Source organism: Armigeres subalbatus, chromosome 1, assembly GCF_024139115.2.
Source record: "Armigeres subalbatus isolate Guangzhou_Male chromosome 1, GZ_Asu_2, whole genome shotgun sequence".
In the NCBI taxonomy this organism is placed as follows: Eukaryota; Metazoa; Arthropoda; class Insecta; order Diptera; family Culicidae; genus Armigeres; species Armigeres subalbatus.
Genome location: NC_085139.1, coordinates 159,575,654 through 159,601,660, shown reverse-complemented (window position 1 = coordinate 159,601,660; position 26,007 = coordinate 159,575,654). Strand labels below are relative to the sequence as shown.

At 37.0% G+C, this 26,007-nt stretch overlaps 2 protein-coding genes and 1 long non-coding RNA gene across 6 annotated transcripts in view; 2 read left to right on the top strand and 1 right to left on the bottom strand.

Annotated features, from left to right (window-relative positions):
- The window catches only part of LOC134207910 (uncharacterized), a 71,651-nt gene extending 58,440 nt beyond the window's left edge, over positions 1–13,211 (bottom strand). Inside the window, exons 1-3 of one of the 2 annotated variants that reach the window (XR_009978445.1) lie at positions 13,126–13,211; positions 13,001–13,064; positions 11,743–12,033 (exon numbers count right to left, since the gene is read on the bottom strand). Coding sequence is in view for 1 of the 2 variants with exons in the window: in XM_062683969.1 (XP_062539953.1) it covers positions 13,001–13,012 (12 nt within the window). In the remaining variant the exon portion in view is untranslated. Of the gene's footprint in view, positions 1–11,742; positions 12,034–13,000; positions 13,065–13,125 lie in introns of those variants that run through there. The other variant, XM_062683969.1, reaches the window with a different exon arrangement.
- A 958-nt stretch (positions 13,212–14,169) lies between these two features.
- Positions 14,170–14,874, top strand: LOC134205422 (uncharacterized). The gene is made up of 3 exons (XR_009978136.1): positions 14,170–14,312; positions 14,365–14,535; positions 14,599–14,874. It is a non-coding gene; the product is annotated as an uncharacterized LOC134205422 (long non-coding RNA).
- A 1,499-nt stretch (positions 14,875–16,373) lies between these two features.
- The window catches only part of LOC134205421 (protein timeless homolog), a 269,302-nt gene continuing 259,668 nt past the window's right edge, over positions 16,374–26,007 (top strand). For all 3 annotated transcript variants that reach the window (XM_062680651.1, XM_062680650.1, XM_062680649.1), the window contains exons 1-2: positions 16,374–17,010; positions 17,118–17,893. In XM_062680651.1, the coding sequence (XP_062536635.1) occupies positions 16,585–17,010; positions 17,118–17,893 (1,202 nt within the window). In that variant the 5' untranslated portion in view covers positions 16,374–16,584. The remainder of the gene's footprint in view (positions 17,011–17,117; positions 17,894–26,007) is intronic.

Genomic DNA, 26,007 nt, shown 5'->3' with positions numbered 1-26,007 from the left:
ATTGCAGTCCACACATGATGGCAAATATTTCCGCTTGAAAGACAGTGCAGTGTGTACCCAGTGAGTGTGACTGTTCCAATCTCAGATCACGCGAATAGACGCCTGCACCTGCTCTACCTTCGAGGTCCGACATACTTCTCTCCAAATGGTCAGATGTCCACCCCTCCCGCGAGGGGAATTGTGTTGAAAATGTTCTATAAGGAAAACTACTAACGTGTCTGAGATCACTTGGAGCAAGGGAAATTTTGTCCCAATTAACCATAAGCGGTAACAACGAAGTGTGTGTAAAACTGCGGTTTACAGGATTCTCTTCCATAAAACCGAGTACCCATAGTCGCTAAGTACAAGAAAATGCTTCTTGTTTGAGATGTATGTATAGTGGGGCCACGTCGAAAAGAACTTCGAGAGCAGCCGTGGGAGTTGAAGAGAACGCACCAGTCATTGCCATTAGGCACATCCTTTGAAGCCTCAGATCAATTCAAGGTTTTCATGGAACACAATAACATCACGCACAAAATGGGAGCTCCATACCACCCAGCCACGAACGGCCTAGCTGAACGGTTCGTTCAGACCTTTAAAGATAAATTGAAGGCACTGAAATGCGATAAGAAGGACGTTCAGTTCGAGCTCTATAAAGTATTGATGGTGTATCGGTGAACAGTACGCCCAGCAACTGGAAAGTCGCCGTCAATGTTGGTGTATGGGAGACAGATGAGATCCAGGCTAGACTTGCTGGTTCCTGCTAGTGTTTCGGATGATTCAACTCGCAGAGGTGAAGAGAATGTGCGATGTTTCCAGGTGAATGAAAGAGTAGCAGCACGAGACTTCCTGGGATTTTCAAAGTGGCAATTCGGCACGGTGAATGAACGGATGGGGAAGCTTCACTATATGATCGAGTTGGATGATGGTCGAATCTGGAAGCGGCACGTGGATCAAATAAGAGCGGGACCATTGAAGCAAGACACCGAAACCGACACCTGGCACGAGTTGTTCAACAAACCTCATCGAGATACTGCGACACTTTACTCCAGTCATCCTACTTTAGCTGGCAATAACGGTATTCAACAACGTGAGGTCGCACCTTATCGAATAACTGATTACCATTCTTCCAATAGTTCCACAGAGCCAATCCTGGAAGAGAATAACGCATCTTCGAGAGTGATTGTCAAAAAGGTTCCGAGCGAAGCGACTGTAAGAACCCAGATTGTAGACAAATTGGCCCAAGATAAAAATGAAACACCCAGTAGATCCACAAAAATTAGGAGGCCACCAAAACCTATGAGGACCCATATGACTAACATTACTAACTATTTGTGTTAAACTCCATGTATGTTAGGACACGGTTTCTGTTAAGGGGAGGAAAGGTGTTAGAGTTATACCTTAAGTGTATGTTTTACCTTAAGAACATTTCACGAACTGTCTACCACGATTGATTGTCATTGATATGAAGTTAAATAAGCCATTTTATAGAAAGCTCAAATGACAGGAGACCAAATACTAATATTTACATTTTACAAGGAACATTTGCGAAAATGAAATGAAATGATGATGATGATGACGAAATGATGATGGTTTACATGCAAATTTACCAAAACAAAGACCGAGCCGTCCACTCAAAATTTCGATCAGCTGTTCGAATCTGTCTAATAAAATGGCTTATAGTAATAGAGAGAATAAACTGTCATTGACTTTTGAGCAAACGAACAAGCAACACGTGTTTTACTTTTTCTTAATGCCAGTCGGCATTTTTACTGTCGGTTACAGCATCCATCCTTCCCTAGAGATTTGTAGGGAGCAAAACTGTTAAGTGCCCATTGAATCGATTCAGTAGTTATGATTCTACGTGCTTGAGCCTAAGACCCATCGCTACATGAAAAGACATCACGATCATCCGAAGATGTTATATTTATCGACACATCCAGGTAAGTGCGTATCAAATAAGTGTAGTCGCCATTTGGCTTGCGAATTTCGCCAACTTGGAAATCCTTGGATCTCGCAAGAATTTTATTCAATCGACTGGCTTCACTCAAATTGGAAACATTTGCACAAAGGTTTTTCCAGCCGGATCGTTCAGCAGATCGTAGAGCCTTCTTGTAAGCTTTGTGAGCCAACTTGAAAGAATCCGTCCCTGCTGAATGGCCTCTGTTCCAACTCCTTCGGCACTGCTTCCTTAGCTTAGCCAAATCGGAATTCCACCAAGGGATTCCTCTTGAGGTTTTTACAGAACGTAAAGGGCAAGCTTCTTCGAAAGCTTCCACGATGTGCAACGTTGTAGCATCAACTGCATCATCCAAGTCGGTAGGAGTTTCTATAGAAGGTCGGTAGGAGTTTCTATAGAAGGGTAGATATTAGGGTGGTTAAAAAAATCGATTATGCTCCACAGTGCTCTGATTCTTTACCATGTTCTGAATGTCCTCTGAAAATTTGAGCTCATTTGGATTAAAACTGATTTAGCACAAGCCGTTTCAAGTTTGCATGCAAATTAGTATGGGGAAATTTATTTTTTCATTATACTGTTAATGACGCTTCTCCATTAAGCGCAAAAGTGTAAAGATCCCAGTTTGTCGAACGAGGATTTCTAAAACGCAAGGTCTGCGAAGTAACATTCAAATGATCAAAGTAGATGTAGCGATGGTCAGATATCGATTCCTCATCTGACACATCCCAACAAACATTCACTAGTTTAACTAACATTAGTGTGATGATAAAGTTCAGCACTGTGTTGAATTATGTCTGTACTATTTCTTATCGCAACTTCTGTTCAGGCTTTGTTCACACAATTTTGGGGAAGTTATACAGCTACAACGTCTCATTTTGAAAAACAATTTTATTACCTGATTCGTTAAACCTCTAATAAGCATTTTACTTAGCCTTAATTCAGCTACATGTAAATTCTTCGAAAATAATAACGCATTGAGATTAACATCATCAAGATCTCCATTGAACGTGTTACAATTGCTATTTTCATATAATCATTTTAAAATTTTCCTAAATCGGGTCTCGAACTGCTGTCATTTGATCATCCGCCGGTAACGTTGCCATCCGCGCCATCCTTCATTTGTAAGTTATGGCTTACTCAATGCAAAACATAAATAATCGTATGGCTGAATATGAATCATAATTGGACTCTTAATCAACAAGTCAATCTGTCAAACTACAGTTTGTTAATAACTGGACAAGATTTTTATTTCAACCATTGTTCAGCCAGTCATAACCATTCAACACTGGGAAAAAATATAAGAAAATAATGTCAAAACGATAAAATAAAATTCGTCTCCAATGATGGGGTTTATGAAAATTTAATGAATTTATGTTCGACCTTGCTCGGAATCTCTGAATAACCGGTTGCGAAATGATTGTGCCATCAACATATCAACATTTATTTACATATAGAAAAAACAACTAGTACATAGGAAATCTGTAACAGACATCCAATATGGTCGATTTTTTATGAATTTGTTTGTGTTCGTTTCCGCACAACTTTACAACAACTGCATAAAATTTCTTCATTGCTCCAGTAGCCAGTAGCTCCAACAGCTTTATAGATCAGGAATCAATTATGTATCACTAAACAATTATGTATTGCCCCACTAATATAAAAGACATGAGTGTTCTTGACAATGATTCCAACAATGTCTTGAAAATAAATTATTATTTTCCTATCCAAATATCATCAATTCAAGCCTTCGCGATTTTCTTTCAAACGGAAAAAGCATAAACTATTATAATGTTTTCTTCCACTGTGCGATAGATCCGGTAAAGGTGAAATCCAACGGTTAAGAAGGACAACGGTTAAGAAGGACAACGGTTAAGAAGGATGTCGAATGCTTGCTTATTAATCTACTATTCAAACGCAATTCGACCATCCTTTTAGAGCATCACATCATAGTCGAACAGAGAACTTTAAAAATCATTAGTTCAGCACATTGTTACACTTCCCCAATGTGCTGAAATGTGATAAAACAAAAAACGTTAGTTCGGCCTCAAATAAAGGTGGTAAACAAATAAATAGGCCAAGTTGAATATTAGTTGGATCAAATGCTGAGATGAAATCTGTCTAGCGAATTATTCAGCATCCATTTTATTCAGCTATGAAGATTACAAATAAACAATAATTCAACTTAGATGCTTATTTGTAGCTTATCGTTGTTTGTTGGGATGCCAATTCGTCAACTCGTGACTGATTCTATTGGAGCGAAGGGTTATGTCTAACACCTCTGCTCTATTAGATACCATAAAGGTTGGGCGATTGCCTATGTTAAGTAAAATAAGTTCGGTACTACTTAAGTATTCCATCAAACTTGAGCCTCTCAGATTGATATCCGAGCTACCCCAGATGATGTGATGAGCATTAGCATCACTGATAATGATAATGTGGGCTTAAGACAATAGAGGTAATAAACTATTAGAGGACGATTGTCGCTGCGGTTCCCTTTGTTATCGTCCCCAAACATGTTGGGTACCTATCTGTCAGAACGTTCTGATTTTTCCTTCGTTGACATTAGTGCCCTATCCTCGCCAGCAAAAGATGTTTCGCCAGTGACGACAGCGACAATCTCCCTCTATAGTTTATTACCTCTATTCTTAAGACAAATTGAAAAAATATTCAGACGTAGTTGTAAATGGTGTAAGATGTTAAGATATGGAGTTCACAAATGATAAAATATATTTTAGTTACCAGATAAAGTTTATCGCTTCGGTTCCCTTTGTTCTGCTCTTCGAAACATGTGTGGTACCTAACTATCTAATCGTACACTACAAAAATTCCACACATTTTTATTGGCAAAAATCCATTAATTTAATTCATGATTCTAATTAGTGCACACATAACCACTCTCCACGCGAAGTACAAATATAATCTATAATCAAATAAAATGTATGTGTGGTCTCTAATATGCAGTTATTGAATTTATGTGTGGGTACAAACTGCATATATTTGGGTCGCCAAATTGCAAAAATTTATGTGTGCGACAAATATATTCAATATAAAGAATTTTTTCGGTGTATGTATTTTTCCTTCAATACATTCAGATCCCCTACACTAATAAAAATCCACACATTTTTATTGGCAAAAATCTAAAGAAATTTACAAATAAATTTTATGTGTGCGTTAATAACCACACACAAAAAATAAAAATTGTTTTATTGAATATATGGCACTCTATAATCAAAAAGTGCTACATTTTGTATAAAATATAAAAGCTATTTTTGCTAAAACGAAAGTTATTTGTTTAATTTAAAAGTGTTTTGCATTTCGTGTTACCGTAAATCTAAAAGTTCTTTCTTTCAAATTGAGAACTGTAGAAGTGTCAAATTAGAGAATCTCAACGGGACTTGCTGAACATAACAGAGGGGGGGAAACGGTTTGCAAGAACACTGGCCTTTCTGAAGGCCAAATTTAATCAAGATTAATAATTATTAATTTGTAAAAAGTCGATTGCTTCCAATACATGTATTCAACAGCAAACACTTCCCAAGCAACCAGAAGTTCAGAATTTACTTAAATTTACTCTTAACCGAACTAATTGGTTCACTATGGTTCACATCAAGTTCCAAGCATCCTTAACGGAACTTTAAAGTTCACTTAAAGTTCCGTTACATACAAAAAAATACTTAAAATGAGAGCTGATTAAGCCAAAATAGCCCTTCTTATCCGAACTTCTGGTTGCTTGGGTTCATTTCTATATTCATTCAAATTTTGATATCTGATAGTTTATTAAATACATTAAAACAAAATTTGGAAAACTTTAAAATATATCTCACATTCACATTATTTTTGGACAAATTGAAATGCAAACTATCCATTGTGAGATTTCTTTTTAGTGCAGTGTGACGGACGGAAATCAAAACAACATTCTGTTGTTGTCGGCCAGTATCCTTTATTAAAATATTCATTTTCTTAGTTTTAACTATTTAGTTCAGGTCGAAAATTTGTATTATTTTGTTTAAATCAAAAGTATTTTAATTGGCCATGGAAAGGTTCGAGATAGTTTCCTTCAATTCAGTGGACAATGGCCAGAAGCAGAAAATATTTCGGGAGTTTATCCGGCTGCAATCGTGGTAAGTTCATATTCCCACAGTGTGTTATCTGAATATACATTAAGATTATGCATTTCTTGTTCAAATACAGCAGTCGCGGCAGGGACCTGGCGGCCAAAGTTCTTTTTGAAACTTATTTGGATCATGGAGTACTCATCCAACGCATATTTTGCCATTCGAGAGGTACTAGAGAGATCAGTGTCCTGAATCAAAAAGGACCAAACTGACGGAGAAATGGGAAATGTTCAGAGTCTTCAAATCAAAGGCTCAATCTTTACCTTGTACATAATCTTTTCGTAAATCGATTGTTTTGTTCGAAATGCAATAAATATTAAAAAAAAACAAACATACGTAAGGCCGTTTATTGTGGGGAAATAAAATAAAGGAGGAATGAGAAACCTGGGAAGAATTTGTGGGGAATTTCATCTGAAAATAAAAAAAATCCATTCTTATTTTTACAGCGTCATTTTTTTTGATTTGACAGTTCTACAATTGAGATTCTCACGTCCGAATGTGTGAGTGGCGATTAAAGGAAAACAAACACTCCTAGATGGTGCAACTCAGCAAAGATTGGGTAAAAATGAGTATATTTCCATATATTTTTTGACTCTTTTGAAATCATTGTGATGACCCGATAATTTTTGAGGTTATGAGCAGAAGGAAAACAAACATGTTTTTACACAAGACCAATTGCACATTAGTGTGCGAGCGCTAAACGTCACTCATCTCTATTCATTTTAAAAGTGCATATACTTTTATTGCAGGGGTGGGTGCCAAGTGGCTTTGAACTTTTTTTTCAACAGTTTGATGACTTTCGCTCTGAACATACACAACTCTCTACGAAAAAGAACTAACGAAACTTTTTATTTTAACCAATGGTTTTATTAATTTTGCTAATGATTTTTCTTTCTGTGCACTCGCTATGCACAATAGGAAAAAAGGAGGTATTTTTGGCCAAAATTATGAATCTGCAATAAACAGTGGTATTCATCATAAAAACATAGATAGAAAATAAAAATATTTTTTCTGAGCCTTCAATGGGGTATGGGGCCAATTTTCGGCATAGTATCAATTTTTGTCATATTCTACAAAACCAACGGAATTTGGTCACTTTTTGGCTTGCAATAAGCCTGTTTGATGCTGGATATTGCTTTTTGCATTGAAAATTTTTGGTTTCGTCACTGAAACCATAGAGATGAGTGACGTTTAGCGCTCGCACACTAATGTGCAATTCGTCATGTGTAAAAACATGTTTGTTTTCCTTCTGCTCATAACCTCAAAAATGATCGGGTCATCACAATGATTTCAAAAGAGTAAAAAAATATATGGAAATATACTCATTTTTACCCAATCTTTGCTGAGTTGCATCATCTAGGAGTGTTTGTTTTCCTTTTATCGCCACTCACACATTCGGACGTGAGAATCTCAATTGACACTTGTCTTCAGCGACTGCTTCCGCGATAGAGCATTTGCACATTTTATTCACTAATACATCTATATTGCTGTCAAAATGTGCATTTGACAACTAAATTTTCAGCTAAAAGCTCTATTATTTGACACCGGTGCACTCACACAACCAATCGACATCAGTTGTCAAAAAATCAGGAGTACCAACTTGACCATTATCTCCTTGTCGCCGAGTCTGGCGCTGAGTGCTCGGCGCGGAAACCCAAAGGTGGGAATAAAATTTTGGGGCTTATGCACAATAAAATACTAATGGTCATATAAACTGTATATTCGTGTCACAGACAAACAGACGCATCACAGATTTCCTAAAATGATAAAAAAAGCACTATCAGCTTCTGGTGTTGAAAATTCACTGAGTAGAACTTATTAAACCAACAAAGGAGGGTAGAACAGATTCAATTAGCATCATATTGTGACATCAACGAAATGGAATTTCATTTATTTGATCATTAGGATTTCTTTCATAATTATAAAAAAGGTATTGTGCCAAGGAGTTATTCAACACACTACTCATCCAACACGTTATGACACGTTATGGTTAAATCTATAATTCGCTCCTATAATGTAGTAATGTCAAAATTGTAAATTTTGAACAACTTCCCTTCTCACTGCGTAACGCTTTTTATATGATAGATGATTTTTTCTTGAAATATGCGCAACGTTAAGGCATAACCCTCCCCCTTAAAATGTTATGTAAATTGTGTTCGTCACCAAATTCAATTAAAGTGGCATTATTGAGTAACTCAGATTAAAATTGAAAAATAAGAAGTTTACCAAAACACCTGATTAATCCCCCTAGCGGTAATGTTGTCTTTCTCGTACATTATAAGAAAATGTATTTTGGCCATAACTTTTGAGCCCATAGTCCAATCCAGCCTATTTTTAATAGGGAACAACGTGAAACTTGTTGCGAGTAAATCGGTTTAGAGTAAGTGTTTAAACAAGAATTAAGACCCTTTTTGCTCACATACTTACAGACATTCACACACACGTACACACAGACATCACCTCAATTCTTCGAACTGAGTCGATCGGTATACAACACTATGAGTGTTTAGGCTTTTTTTTATGCTTTTAGAGCGATCATATAGCTTCTACGTATACTAAGTACACGAGAAAGGCAAAAATGGACTATTTTTAAAATTCATGTATCTTACAAAATTGTGAGTTTGGGCAGAATTTTATTCATGGTCCTCAAAGCTTAAGAGTTCAATAGTGTAGTGCATGATGTTTTACTGCGGGGTATTGCGGGGTACCAAACTGTTTTGTTCGTTAAATATTGCGTAAAATATGCTTTTGCAAAACTACTAAAAACTAATTTCTGGTCTGAGCTATTATTACAATATCTAGCCTGTTGCATAGATCTGTTTAAGAGCTTTGTAACGATATATAAATATGTTACTTTTGAGACGAAAACATGGCAAAGCTGTCCGTTTTCCCAAAAAAACGTAAAAATATCATTTCTAGGAGTTTGAACACCCAACCCCCAACCCCTCCCTGAAAAATCTAAAAAATAAAAACCGTCCTGATTATAGAAATATAGGTTATAAGCTGTGTATTCATCACATTTTACTAGCCCAAATCAAAAATTGGCCTTTTGGTAGTTTTGGCCACACCTTTATATGGGGCTGTCCTATTGTGCTATGGGAGAATCCACATAAAGGTTATTAGTTAATGAGGGTTATGTGTGTTTCCACATATATGCTATGCGAATTCACATAGACGTTATGTGGGAAATGCTATAGTCAAAATTTATGTGTGCCACACATAATGGATATGATTGGATTTTTGTCAGTGTATCCTCACCAGCAAAAGATGTTCCGGACAGCGACGATAGCAACAATGTTTATCTTGTATTATATATAACTAAATAATAACCAAAATATATAACTAAAATATATAACTAAAATATCTTTATATATACACGCAAAAAAATATTGCAGTCGAAACTACCATTCCGAGGGTTATTTTAAGAATATGCACCGACGATTTTCAGCAGAAAACAAACCCGTTTGATTTTACCATGCGCGCAGTAAAAATCAACTGTGGCCCATGCGGAGTGTTGTCGCATCCCGAATAGAATTATATTATTCAACTATTTTTCTAGTTATCGTTTTCTAATCATAGAGAATTGTAATTTAATTTTTAACGGAATCATAAAAAATATTTTACGATAATTATACCATGAACAATTTTTATGATTGCATTTATAATAAATCCATTTTGGACGATACACTGAATGGGTCGTTAAGTATCGTTACCATTCCACGGTGCTTCATTTACCGTTATTATGAAAATAAATATACCATTCAATCGGCAGCCGCCATTCAATTTCTACTATAATTCTACGCTTCTGGACAAATTTTCAAAAAAATCGTTGGTGGGATTTTCGAGTTACGCCGTTTTTAAGTTTTTCGATAAAAAAACGCCCTATAAATCGATTAAAAATCCACGACACAACGAAATAACTTGAAAACAATTTTTTTTGTGCAGAATCAATTAAATCTCTATACCCTCAAAAATAAACATTTTCTTTTGAAGCAATAGGGCAACCGCACCTTTAGTGGAGGTACCACCAATAGTGGAGGTAGTATGATTTTTTTTTGTAATTATACACTCTACTATAGTTTCAGTTGATGCATTATGGTATAAATATGATGTTAAATACAAGTTATCATAAATTTTTTATTAAAACCTAATAATTTTTCTCATTGAAATTGACTCCTCTGTACCTATAGTGGAACAACTGTACGTTGCTCTGGAAGGTGCAATTGGTTGATCTTGTGTGCAAAGAAAGGGAACCATCATCAACAAGTCTTACATGCTCACTGGTTTTGCGTATGACATCGACATTATAGGTGTAGATCGCAGTGCAATGGAAGAATCTTTTAAACGGAAGACTGGAAGAATAGGACTGATCATGAACTTTGTCAAAACTATGTACCTGTGGCTGGCAGTGAGCGTGGTAACCCAAGCGGTGTTAGTCCCGAGGTTGAATGGGTGGGATGCGATTTGAGGTTGTCGACGAATTCATATATCTTGGAACACTTGTTATATGTATAATGACGTTAGCCGCGAAGGTAAAAACACGTGTTGCGGCTGCAAGTAGGACTTCTATGATTTTCGTAGCCAGCCAAAGACTCGCAGCCTACAAACACGGACAAAGCTAGCTCTGTATACATCGTTGATTCGTCTAGTAGCCATGTACGACCATGAAGCATGGTCGTTAAAAGATGTAGAACATCGAATTCTGGGAGTGTTTGAGTGGAAAAATACCGCGATCAACACTTGGCAGTGCGGTGGAAAATTAAGAATGGTTCAGACGCTTGAATCAATTGTGCCAAGTGTACAAAAATGCAGACACAGGCAGACTGATAAAATACGGCATATTACAGTGGGCTGGACATAATGCACGTATGCCGAAAGAGAGACCAGCAAAAGTCATGTTTAGCACAGAACCTGAAAGAGGACGTAGACCACGCACTCGCTGGCTGCGAGCAATCCAGGAAGGTGCGCGTAAGATACATGTGTTGCAGGCGAGTCGGCGTACCTGTAACTGGCGGCCCTAGAACGAGCAACCTGGAACAAGATATTACAGTCGGGTTTGCTCCGGATAACATGGACTTTACGAACATCATATGTACAGACTGATAGATATTTAATTGATTTTGCATAAAAAAAACTTGTGGCAAGTTATTACGTTGTGCTATGGATTTTTAATTGATTTACAAGGCGTTTTTCATCAAAAAACTTAAAAATGGCATAACTCAAAAATCTCGCCAATGATTTTTTTGAAAATTTGGCCGGAAGCGTAGAATTTTAGTAGGAATCGAATGGCGGCTGTCGATTGAATGGTATATTTATTTTCATAATAACGGTAAATGAAGCACCGTGCATTCAAAAAGGTGAATTTTTCCATATATTTTCGACAAGCAATTTTACCAGAAATCATTAGTTTATCATCATTTTTTCATCATGAGATGATACGGATTATAATTGTATTCAACAACGAAGATCAATAGAATGATTTTTGTTAATACAAATAAAGATTCCATGATTAATCCAAATTGAAAGGTGTTCAATAAACATTTAATTGTACGATAGCAGTATCACAATATGTACAATTCTATTTTACAAACTACGATACATGATATGATAGTTCAAGGACACTATGATTCCTGCTACGATTGATATAGCATTTATTCTCAGTTCATGGTACAATAAATGAGCACAAAACAAGTTTTAAACATATTTTATTCAACATCTTTTATAGTAAATAGTTTTTTCTAATCTATTAAAAAAGAACAACGAATTTTCTTTGAAACTCCGTTATCATGAATATCACTATGGGTAATGTCTCAATTTCAATGTTTTTTTTTTCATTTTCTCCACAAGTATTTGGTAGGTAAAATTTAAAAAAAAGCTTTCAAACGATTTTTGTATGATGCAGACGCTTTGTCCATGTCCAGAGGATATGCTGCTCTCTCATCAGTTATTTTTCGTATGTTTCGAAGGGGCTGCACGTTCCTTGAAAATAAGTCAAATAAAACAATGAATGACTGCAATATTAATTTGTTGTCCTGGGCAGCTATGCACTGACTTCTTGATAACAACAAACAATATGATTATCACCTGAACTAAAACAATTGCAAAACATTTGAATCTTGTGATTCATCTTCAAAACGCGTGGCCTCAAACTATTTGAATCACTATACTAATTCAACTCTAATATTGGGTGAATAGCGACCCATATCAATAAGTACCTATATTGATTGACCTATCCCAACAAAAAAAATTCTAAATCACTTCTTCTTCTTCTTATTATTGGCATTAGATCCCCACACTGGGACAGAGCCGCCTCGCAGCTTAGTGTTCATTAAGCACTTCCACAGTTATTTACTGCGAGGTTTCTAAGCCAAGTTACCATTTTTCCATTCGTATATCATGAGGCTAACACGATGATACTTTTATGCCCTAAATCACTACCTCACCTATATTTTCAAGAGAATTACATCAAAATCGTACCTTTTCTAGAAAGATCGACTGCTGCATTAAGTCAATTAATGCAATAAAATGAGTGCAAATAAATGTAAATTAATGGAAATAATGGAATCTATCCCCCTAAAATGGTATTTTGAACTCGCAAAAATGTTTTTCTCAATAATTATCTGGGATTTTGCTCTTTATTTAAATTGGGAATAATCTGGGTTTTTGCTTTTAACTTTAATAATAGTTTGAGGCAATAAAAGATGTTTTTTTAAACTTGCATTAAATGAATAAATTACTCGATTACGCAATAAAAGTTTTTGACGAGAAAGGTCGATTGAAAGGGCATTGCGGTTGGTTCTGACGCCATACGGAAAAACTTGATAGTTTGCGCTGAGGGGATTAATGTATCCATAATGGTATGGCCAGTTGCAACATTGTTCAATTATTGGATGGATTGTAGGTCATTTACATACAATAAAGAAAGCACATCATAGATTATTCTCACCTTTTGAAGCATTTCTGTGGTTCGCAGTTGAATCTCCCAATTTGAGGTGTATATCGTGCTCCTTCTAGAAAATAAACCATTAATATAATCAGTTTTTTATTTCCTATAATTAAGTTTCCACTTACATGCATTTTCATCCTTTTTGGCAAATAAACTTTTTACTCTTTCAATTAACATCGCCGCCGACTTTTAGAGAAAAGTTTAAATGGCGGTTGGCCCAAACACTGTTGTCGAAAGCATTGTCACTAATACACTGAAAAAGAAAAAACTTAATTTTTGTGTTGGGCAATAGTTATCGAAATCATTTACGATAAGATACGTTTACAATAAAATTATAGCAGGTAATCCTTACTACAGCATGTATGATACGTTAAACATTTTTAATGATTGGGTCGTTATTTTTGTTAATCTTATAAACGTACATGTATCATACAGTATATGATGATTATAAGGCGAATGGAAAACTAATAATATTGCTTTTTGCATTGAAACTTTTCGTTTCGTCACTGAAAGCATTGACACTTGTCTTCAGCGACTGCTTCCGCGATAGAGCATTTGCACATTTCATTCACTCATACATCTATATTGCTGTCAAAATGAACATTTGAAAATTAAATTTTCAGCTAAAAGCTCTATTTTTTGACACCGGTGCACTCACACAACCAATCGATATCAGTTGTCAGAAAATCAGGAGTACCAACTTGACCACCATCTCCTTGTCGCCGAGTCTGGCGCTGAGTGCTCGGCGCGGAAACCCAAAGGTGGGAATAAAATTTTGGGGCTTATGCGCAATACCAACTATTCGGCGTACAATTTATTTCTATTCGGGATGAACTGAAACAGTGGTGAATTTCTCTGAAACCGTGGTAAAATTTACAGAAATTCCATGGTGGTTTTAAAAACAGAGCGTAGTCTACAAAATAGTAGTTTTTACCACGGAATTTTTTTCTGTGTAACTAAAATATCTTTCAAATAATTCATAATTTCCCGCATAGTAAAAAACCATCGTGTATATTGTGCTCACAATAAGATAAACTAAAGACATGTGGTTATTATCTATCTAAGGAGCTTTTTATAATCCAAATACAACTCTTTTTGATTCCGTACCATATAAAACAGCACAGTCTTCATTTTGAATATTGTTAATATATAATAAATTGTTAGTTTACATTTACATATTGTCCATCCTGTGACATAAGCTTTGCAAATGTTCACTCTTGTATTCAGTGTGTGATGGTTCGGTGGTTAAATTTTTGACTACGGAAGCGAAGGCACCGGTGTTTGCAATAACTCGGCCGTTATACCGATAGAAGTAAGTTTCTATTTTAAAATCAAAAGAACAAGACTTAGTATATTTTTTACAGGTGCAGGATAACATAAAATAAGGCAGGGTGGAATCGCTACGCTATACTGGTCTGGAACACTATCGGATGGATAGGCTACATTTTTACCGGCAGGAAGGGCCGGAGCGGAGTGACTGGCCCAAATATTATGGTCCTCAAGAGGTGTGCGAGATGATGCAGTGCTTCCACAAGGTAGGTTCTTATTACAAACAAGTAGACGTAAGACATAGTCTTTAAAATATGATTTTATTTTAGGCAGTGAAAAAATCGGTACGTCCTACTGGCCTGGAACCGAGCCTCAAAGCCGAGGATGGATAGCACCGGTCGGTGTGGATAGGTTACAATTTTGCCAGCCGGAACGACTGTGCCTAACATTACGGTGCTCTGGAGATGCGGAAAAGGACGCAGCGCTGCCGCAAGATATGTTTTTTATTACAAACAAGCAGACGTAAGACATAGTAAAATATGTTATAGGCATAATTGAAAGCCAATACAATCGATTGTCTTGATTTAGGTTTAACTTATTTTTAAACTTCCGAATTGTTGTTAATGAGTCGTAGAATTTAATAAAGTGATCTAAATTAAGCCATTGAATTGTGTTTTAAATTTTTTTTAATAATTTTTATCAGAGGGAGTTATAATTGTCCGCAAGGGGTACCGTTGATCAAATCCTCTTAATATGCTTTGACAATAACTCAGAAATAAGCCATATTGTTCGAAACTCCAAAAGTGGATAGTAAGTCAACCATCTGTTGAATAATATATGGAAAATTTTGTTCGAGAAAACGATCAATTTTTTATAGTAACATAACTTAACCGCCCTTTCGCCTTATTGTAAAATTGTCAAATGACATTTGCCATATTGTTATAACAATTTGTGGTAGTGTGTACGTATGGTTAGGACGGGTGATTTGTAAAGTTGTACAAATATTGTTTCGAATGGTTGAGAATAATAAAGGAGATAGCAATTTAATAGTCCATAACTATGCGGGTTATGCGAGCGACATCAAACGCAAACTGCAAAATTAAATTGTTTTCATTCTCTTCGCGTGTCTCTTTAAAATCGACATCTCTGGTTGGCATGCGCAATCTTTTGCGCACACCCCTGCGTAGAAACGTCAAAACAAAAGGAATCAAAACCGGCAGCCAGAGTCTATTATATAGAGTTGCGCAAAGAGGATCTTCTTACTCTTATTCTGAATGATGTTCTTGTTATTATGTTGAAAACTTTCATTTTTGTTCAACCCTTCAAGTGACTTCACGGGAGTGATCACTTCTAAAACTTTTTAATTCGATAACCAAAGTCACCTACAGAGTGCAAACACATGAGTTTCTTGTTGCAACTTTATTGGGGGGTGTATTGAAGTTTTTTGAAGCTGTTTCTAGAACAAATCTAATACATTTCAATTCATGAGTTTTAATTCGCCATAATAATCGTCAGGCGATAACAATACTTCCGCCTTACCAACAAGCATTTGTTTACTTTGCTCGATAGGTAGACGGTTTGACAGTTCAATAGGTAGATTTGGCTTCACTCTTTGCGTAACTCTATATATAATAGACTCTGCGGCAGCAAGAGAGGCAGCAAGTAGATGTTTTCAAAAGGTCTTATTTCTTGATACACACAGTTTTTGTTCTGCTTCTCAACTATTAAAAACTTCCATTGTCAGCTGCTTGTATCTGACTGATAACATGAATTCTCGGGTACTTATTCAAAAGGACGTATGTGATTTTGTAAACAAAGATTCAGACGTCGATTTGTCCGATCTGATTGCCCTCCCACGCAAACCATCACCATAGACAGATAGGGGAAGGCTTCGGCTACCTGTTAGTGGTGTTGGTTTGCGTGGGAGTGCCATCAGATCGGACAAATCGACGTTTGAATCTTTGTTTACAAAATCACATACGTCCTTTTGAATAAGTACCCGAGAATTGATGAATCAAGGAAATGTTTATTTTTCAACATACATATTTTTAATATATATTATCATATTACAATACTGCACATAAACAGCCAGTCATCATGCTTAACCCCCTTTTGAAAACTTAAGCTGCATTCGATTGCGCGCGTAAATCGACAGTGTTTTGATCGCGGTTCGCGGATTTAAATGTGCGGTGTGAATTGTTTCGAAATATTTTTGTGAAATTTTGTGGCTACGGCAGTTTTTGTTAGTGAACGTTCACGTTATTTGAAAATTTCCCGTCTAAGAGTTGTGTAAGTGCGACTAAAATAACAGCAGGATGTCGATCCTACTGGCGGATATCGACGCGACGTGCTCATCGTTGGGTTGGGATGATGGTTGTAAATATCATATGGAACCGGATGCCATCATGGGGCTGAAACATCTGATCTGGATTCTGAAGCGGGACAGCAGCGATCATGAGTATCGCCGGTACATCGGCCAGAAGAAGGTGATGCAAACCGATCTGATCCCGATGCTGATGAGCAATTTCGACAATCCAGACGTGGCCGATGTGCTGCTGCGTTTGATCGTGAATTTGACCTATCCGACGCTGCTACTGTACCAGGGTACACAGCCAAAAGATGCCGTTGGTCGGCGGCAATATCTACACCTGGTGGAGATACTGCAGGGCTATAAGGAAGCGTTCGCTGTTCAGCAAGCTTGGGCTGCTCTCGGGGAGCGTTTGCAGAAAGTGTTGGAAGTGGTAAGGACTAATTATTATTTCTATATTCTATACGCTGTATTATATTTCTGCAAAACATAGCAGAGTTGTCCGATTTTTCATTTGCTGTGTAATTTACTTTGTTCCAGGATTGGTCAGAGCGAATCGAAGATCAAGAGCTTATCATCGAACGAATTTTGACCCTTACTCGCAACGTTCTGAACGTCCCAGCAAACAGCGATGTGGAAAAGCGATTCGATAATGACGCCAGTTTGCACGATCAGGTCCTATGGGCACTGCACTCGGCCGGTGTGCTCGATCTGATTCTTTACATACTCGGTTCGGAATATGAACACCAATATCACCTGCACGCGCTGGAAATAACTTGTCTGGCGTATCGAGAGCAATCGGCCACCAGCTTGGCGGATGCTTCCTATCAACGAAGTGCAACGGAGAAGAACCGCGATGAGCTGGAACTGATTGCGGCCAGGAAGCGGGAAAAGGCCAAACAGCTGAGCCGCATTCCGGCGGCACGTCACTCACGGTTCGGGGGGACGTATGTGTTTCAAAACATCAAATCGATTTCGGACAACGATTTGATCTGCCACCAATCGTTGCAGAAGGCCCTGCAGATGGAGTTCGATACGGACAAGCAGAAGGTGAAGAAAAGTTTTCGAAACGTGCGCGAAACGGAAACTATCGAGCGGAAAAGTGCGTTTTCGGTGCGGTTGTTTTTGCGCGAATACTGTATCGAGGTTCTACGGTCGTCGTACAACAATTTGGTGCGTCAAGTGCGGAAAATTCTGGAGAGGAATGCCCACGGTCAGGAAGCTAGTGGTGGGCACGATGATTCGTATTTGCTATGGGCAATTCGTTTCTTTATGGAGTTTAATAGAGCGAGTGGATTCAAGCTGGAGCTGGTGAGGTAAGTCATTTTTTTGGTTTTATAGAACTCCTTCCGACAAGATTGTATCAATTCCTTCAGAACCATATCCCATCATACAGATATGTAGAGACTATTGTATGACTTGTTACAAGATGACTAGTTTAAATTAAAACACGCTTTTGATTGAGAATATGGCTGAGGAGTAGATTATTTCATCTTTCATAATACTTTTCTGCTTAAAAACTTTTATTGGGCGTGGGAACTGTAGACAAGATATAAAGGCGAGCGTAAACTAGGAACAAAAATATCACAACCGTCCAAACGCTAATCAATTTCCTCCGATGTTCTTACGGTACTTTTTATTCTTAAAATCGTTCCTGTATGTAGAATTTAAATGCCGTGCGCTCAACAAAGTAGCTTATTGTTATTGTATTCAAGGAAGTAATACAATTTAGCGTATTGCACATATTGTATAACATTACCGACACATTAGAATGAATGCACGTTTGACACAACACTCAACCTGTTTGTACATCCACATTTTTTTAGAAGCAGATACGAAATACATCGCTTCCACTACTCGGATGTGCACTTTTCCGGCAGCGCATAATCATCATTCTTCCATTCGATAAAGCCCTCCGACGATAAGCCCAGGTTCCGCAGGATGGGTTAAACGCTTTTCCAACTGCGGTACAGTTTTGCAGAAATCTGCCTCTATCGAATGCTGTGGGAAGTTCGGTTCAGCCTAAGCCGCAGCTAGACGAGGCAGCCGTGCGTCGGTTTTCCAAGGGTGTAAATGTTTTCGTTTTCCACTTGTGTGCGCCCACCGCAGAGAATTCCCTTTGGCACGGGGTGTTCCTCTTCCGGAAAACTCTACAGCGCCTACAAACTGCTGGACTGGCTTTGGCTGTGCGCCCACAAAGGGCCATTTCAGAAGCTTGTCTCGGTCTACGCCTCAGCCGAACCTGGCAGCCAGCTAGCTTGGTAGCTGGTTAGTTAGTTAGTTAGTTAGTTAGTTAATCTTGTGCAGCGGAAGAAAAGATAATAAACTCTATTTATTCAGGTGTACAAATTTCCCCACAACCTTTGCTACATATTCCGCATCTTGGTCTTCTGGTTTTCCATTCTCTCGGCACCGTCGTCGCTGCTTTGACTGGCACGCTGTGGCTGTCGGGTGCGGGAGAATCAGTGCTTTGATACGAGCCCAACTTTTGGGGGGATGAGGGCAGAGACCGAAACGAGTGAGTCTAGTCTGCCTCTAGTGAAAGCTACAACTACCAAGTGGTGTGTGGTTTTGCTCCGAAACCAAGTTCATCATCGCTGCTGCAGATGCACATAACCAAAAGGCATAAAACAACCGTCAGGGAAATGTTTTTCCTAAAGATTTATATTAATTGCTGTTGTTCTTCGGGTGAGGCGTTAGAGTATGAGTCTCATCTTCATAAATGATTTATTTTATGATTGAACTAAATATTGCTAAAGTTATAAGCATAATGCTCGCTCATTTTGTGAAAAGTTTTCAGGTGTTCATAACTTGCAATTAACGTTAGGTGAACGTTTATCAAACATGTCCACTATGAAGGCTACAAATGCTTCTCAATGCATGCCTCCAATTAGTAAACGACGAGCCGGATTTTCAGTTCGCTTTATAGAGCACATCATCCGAAACGTGGTGTTGAAATTAAGACATTCAGAATAGCCGACCTTTGTGGTGGACATCTCCCAAACTTATTTTTATCGTTCTAGATTTCAAAATTGCTATCATAGTACTAAAGGAAGAGCGTTTCGTTAACTTTTAATGTATCTGTTTCATCAATTTGCAAAACATAATCAGAGAAATAATGTGATCCATTTTCCCAATCAAGTGTTTTTTCTGCCTTTTTAATTAACTTTTCTTAGTTTGGTATTTTCACATTAAATTTACTTCATTACCAAAAAAAATCTTTTGATTTGTTTCATTCCGGTATAACATTCCTATATTATACAACATTCACTTCAATATGATAGCGTCGAATCTTTATGCAATGCCCTCAGAGTATATTAACACTGACTACGAGATAACAATTAACCATCCTGCTATTCACTAAATTTTGATTAGTGTAACTGTGAGTTACACTTCTTCTTCCTTGTCGGTAACTAACCGCCGGGTAGCGTGGTTCCATAAGCACGAAGCCAATCTGAAGGTATTCAAACAAATGAGTATGGGATACGACACGTGAATTAACCCAACCCAACGAGCGGTGACGATGGCAAGGTAAAACCGCATACCTACGCTCCAGTGCCGGAATGCCACGAAACACTAATGCCTTTGTAACTAAGTTTCGGTGCTCTCGACCTGCCGCACTATCTCGCTAGTGCATCGCTGCTGGCCGTAAGGAAGGGTCTTGTGTGTACTTCTCTAAACCAGTGGCTCTGCAATAATAAGTACCAATGAAACACATTCTTTGTTTCAGAAAATTTGAAAAATTGTATTGATTATATATTGCAACGTTTAAGTAGTAAGAATGCCAAAACAGCCCTAAATCGTACGATAACGAATATTGTGAACAGTTATTGTAACTTGCTAACCTCTGCTGCAGTTAATGGCCATCGTACGGGGTTAGAACCAAGAACATCATCGTTCGTAACCACCGTAGACTTCCCATCGTCACAGAAGTGGAAATCTTGTATCCCGAAGGGAGTGCTTATTTAGCATTAATATGCCATCAAAATTCAAACAACTCCGATCGTAGACACAACCTCTGGTGGTTTGCAGTCGTTGTTGTAGGAGTCCTTTGCTCGCTTGTCTGGTTTGCATGGGATGGCACCCGAGCTAGTAAAGCATGCCGAAATGACGAGGAAAACAACAGCAAGCAGCAATCTACACAACGCGTGAGTTCTCACGTACAACGGTGGATCTTCCGACACCATCCTCCATGGAGACGACGGACGGCTGCTTCCAGCCATCCGGTTTGGTTGGTTAGTAGTAAATCTGCCTCTGGTGTTCAATATATGCGAGAAGTGTTGGGAGTTTGGAAATATTCACTCAGGTTGAGTGCGCTTCAAGAAAGGATTAATTGTTTCTGTATTTTCAGTGGTTGCATAAGTTGTCTATTGGTAGTGTATGGTAGGTTGTTTAGGTATTTAAAAGTTGTTTAATCTTTATTTGTTCATGTTTGTTCTGCGGGATCGAAGTGAGCCGCGCTGGCGGGAGGATGCAAAATTTTCTTCTCCCGTCAATTTTAATTCTTATCAATAAAAAAACAAGAATCACCGGGATTCCGCCTCATCAAACAAATCCCGACCGGAAGTGTTTTCGGTATCCATGGCTTAACAGCACCGAAATTGGCGGAACAAACTATTCCAGAGATAAAGTCATAAAGAACTCGATAATTAAAGAAACCCCACCGAGGTTGTGTACAAGACCGCCCTCGCCAATGTATCCAGCCAATATTGGAAGTAATGCTCAGTGTTGAGTGATGCCCGTGTCTGTGCAGGAGAGAGCTGGAACAGTCAGTTATGGATAGGCGATTAAGTTCAGATGTGGCACGCATTAGTCGGAACCTAAAACAGGCACTAGGAGAGAAGATTGGAATATTCTCCACCGATTAATAAGCCAAATGTATCAACTGGATTTCGGTGAGCGCTTTCCGACTTATCTCTATTGTTATTCTTGCGATGATATTAGCCATGTACTTTGAGCGTGATCTAAACCAACAGCTTTCATAATAAAGAAAGGGAGCTTGATCCATTAAAGCTGTTGGTTTTAGGGAAAAGCAGTTGCGTTGATGTGAATTTTGATAAGGTTTACTCGCCATTTCATTACTAAGTAATGTCACTGCACTGTAGCCTGGGCTCGGCAGACACGCGTCTTGACTTTACATTCTGTGTATTATTTTTCAGAATTGTATATCTTTAACATCGCCACGTATAGTCGCAATTGAAAACGTTTGGCTTGGACGATGTTTGTAATTGAGTTTTGTGGCTTATTAAAATCCACCCGTGATTTTTTTTTTCAATTACGAGAAGTTTTTAAACGGAGACCAAGCTTGTTCTTTTATATACATTTTTATTAAGATTTCACTTCAGATGGTAAAGGTGTCTTTGGGACAATGATATATCCCAAAAAATATATTTCTATGCAGGGTTCGTACTTTTCGTTTGATGAGACGAAATCATGCAATTTTTGGGCCGACGGACAAATAAATATTAATATTAAATGAAAATTTAAATTTAAATGAAATATTAATGACATAATAATTGGCGTTTCATAGCCTATTCAGATTGGGCTATTTATGACTTTGTTAAGTGAGAGGGTATCCAATTATTACGAGGTGTTCAGACTGCAGCAAGATAATATATCTTGACGTTTCCATGTTTCCTCATTTGCACGCTAATACAGGGTTGAACTCAAGGAGAGTTTTAAAATTTAATTTGCGAAATCAAGCATTTGTGTGGCGACAATCGAACATTTTTTTCTGAACAAAGTTTCTACGAAAAAAATTAAAAAAAAAAATATATGAAAAGGATTTTCGAAGAATATTTGAAGGATAATGAGCGAAGCTACATTCATTAGTTGGGTGCGCCGTTCTTCGGGGAATCAGACTATTCCTCAATTTATTTTTAAGTTTAAAAAGTATTTTGATTCTGTACTATGATCGAACGGAGATTTGATAGAAAAATTTAGATACTTTTGGGAATTCTCACAAATAAATAAAGGAAAAAAGGACGATTGGACCAATTTTCAAGAAATATTATCGAACTAAAATGTATTTCCACCAGTATCTCCATGTATGAAGGGCAACTCAGCAATTTATTTTTTTCAAAAATGGAAACTGAACCATTGCGTTCTACTCGACAATCAATGATACAGCTTCTAACAAAATCGAATCGTGTGAATGTGATATAATTTAAACTGGATTTTGGATGAATTAATGCATTACCAATCCATGTTTTATTTAAGGTTATTCTACTTTATATATACATCCCATTCAAATCGTACAGTTGTCCCACGTGAAAAATGTTGAAATCCAAAGTATATTAAGCCATTCAAGGAGCAGAATTGAAACAATTTATGAAATCATGTTTATTCATCAAATATATTCGTTTTACAACCATTCCTACGTTTTAAATTGTCTTCCGCATTGGCCCTTGAACTTTGAAAATTTATTCGATTTGTTCTATTAAATCTAGGTTTAAGTTAAATACTTCATGTTAATTCTAGAGAGCATCTGTTTTTTAAACAATTCATGTTGAATAAGTGGAGAATAAATAATTATCATCATTATTTTCATCATATAAAATGCTTTCCACAAAACCATCACAATCCGAGTTATTCTTCAGCGCTCAGAAGATTTCCATCTAACATGCATTCGACCCTGCTGCGACAGAAAGAGCATGACTATCGCTTCTGAAACGAAATGAAAACAGAGAGAATTTTCTCTCTGACAAAGAAAACGTGACGCTTGTCAGTTTTGTTTTGTTGAATTTCTCCCTGCATTCCAGTTAGAACGAAAGCTCTCTCGTAATAATTGTTCGTAATAAATTCTTTTTAGTGGGTATCTTTTGACAGCGCAAAATGTATGGAATATTACGTAAATAATGACATCATAAAGCGTATTTACCCTGAAACGCCAATTATTATGTCATTAATGGCGTAATCTGAATAGGCTATCAGGGTAAATACGCTTTATGATGTCATTATTTACGTAATATTCCATACATTTTGCGCTGTCAAAAGATACCCGCTAAAAAGAGTCATAAAGAATTTATTACGAACAATTATTACGATAGAGCTTTCGTTCTAACTGGAATGCGAAAAAACAAAAACAAACAACACATGAAAACCATTTGAATAAATTTTCAAAGTTCAGAACAATACGGAAGAATAATTATTATAATGGAACGAATATATTTGATGAACAAACATGATTTCATAAATCCGTCTAAGACGAATTAAGTACTGTTCGATAATATTTCTTGAAAATTGGTCCAAGTCCTTTTTTTATTTATTTGTGAGAATTCCCAAAAGTATCTAAATTTTTCTATCAAATCTCCGTTCGATCATAGTACAGAATCAAAATACTTTTTAAACTTAAAAATAAATTGAGGAATAGTCTGATTCCCCGAAGAACGGCGCACCCAACTAATGAATGTAGCTTCGCTCATTATCCTTAATGAGAGCTTCAAATATTCTTCGAAAACCCCTTTTCATATTTTTTTTTTTTCGTAGAAACTTTGTTCAGAAAAAAGTGTTCGATTGTCGCCACACAAATGCTTGATTTCGCGAACTAAATTTTAAAACTCTCCTTGAATTCAACCCTGTATTAGCGTGCAAATGAGGAAACATGGAAACGTCAAGATATATTATCTTGCTGCGGTCTGAACACCTCGTAATAATTGGATACCCTCTTACTTAACAAAGTCATAAATAGCCCAATCTGAATAGGCTATTAGACTCACTCCTTTTTTCTCTAGAATGAACCTGGGAAATAGACGAAAATCGGCTTTCTTAATGATTTTTATTTCGTTTCTTCATTTTTACTCCTCACTCACCTTTCGCGAAAATTTGTGGTAAGCATTTTCAATAAATTGTGTTTTGACGGGAGTACTTAAAAAAAGAACGATTCCAAGCACGGAAAATATGGAGATAAGTAGGGGAAAATACCTATTCTTGGCAGTCTAAGACATTCGCCAAATTGAATGGTAAAAATAATTAATAATTACACTAAAACACAGGTACAGCTTAACTGGTATACATTTGTATGCTCTTTCTTTGATGATTGGTGTTCACCAAATATAACAGTTTTTACCACAAACTCAGTAAATTTATTATAAAGTAACAGGTCAACGTTTCTTCTATTGGCATAGCAATTTCTATTATCAGCAATGGATTTGCTCTCTTTAGCAACTAGACATGGAAGTGAAAAACTGGTAATGTATTGGTGCCAAATGCTGGTTGTTTATATCCTCCAGTAGTAAAATTCATTCATATTAATCGGCCGCACGCTCATCTCGCTTCACTCAATTTTGGAACAAACTTTATTATTTATCAAAATTGGCTTAACAAAAAAAAAAAAAATTTTTAGCCTTGGCATAAATTTTATGTCATGTACACAGGTAGGCAAAAGCATTTAAACACATTGTAAATCTAATTTAACCCTTATGAAGCCAACAAAAATCAGACGTGAATGGCAAATAGGGTACCCGTGTACCCAGATATTGATATTTTTATTACTTTTACCATTTTCAATTCATTTGAATAATGTTTGCCATTTAGGAGAAGGGAACTTATATGCTTTTTGTCCGCTGCCAAGATTTACATCTTTTGTCTTTTGTAATCCCTTAGAGTCGCGTAAGCAAAAGTCTATCAACCTGTTTCAGGTTTTCCGGTATTACTGTACATGAAATTGTAACAGCATTAGAAGCATTAGATGCGTCCAAGGGTCCTGGACCCGATGGAATTCCCCCTTTATTACTAAAACAATTAGCTACTTCATTTGTAAAACCATTATTTTGGCTTTTTAATAAATCATTAGCTCATGGAGTATTCCCACATTTATGGAAAAAATCTTATCTTCTTCCAATTTTCAAATCAGGCAAACGCTCAGACGTACAAAATTATCGGGGCATTGCAATTATATCATGTATACCGAAATTGTTTGAATCTATTGTGAACATGAAACTCTTTGAACAGGTTAAGCACTTGATCACAAATCGCCAACATGGTTTCTTTAAAGGCAGATCCACTGCCACTAATCTCTTAGACTTCGTGACATTTTCACTTGCTGCAATGGATAGAGGTAACTCTGTTGAAACTTTGTACACGGATTTCAGTAAGGCTTTCGATAGAGTTGACATCTCTTTATTACTCTTTAAGCTTCAGCGATTAGGTTTTCGGAATATTTGGTTAGATGGATTGAATCATATCTTAGAGATAGAACACAGTTAGTGCGCTTCCATAATAAATTGTCTTCGCCAATTAAAGTTACTTCTGGTGTACCACAAGGATCACACTTAGGTCCATTATTGTTCATTCTTTTGTTAATGATATAACACTTATATTAAAACGCCTTAAGGTCCTTATTTATGCCGATGACATGAAATTGTACATGGAAATTTGTGATGATGCTGACTTAGCCGTATTTCAACAAGAAATTGACGATTTTATAACT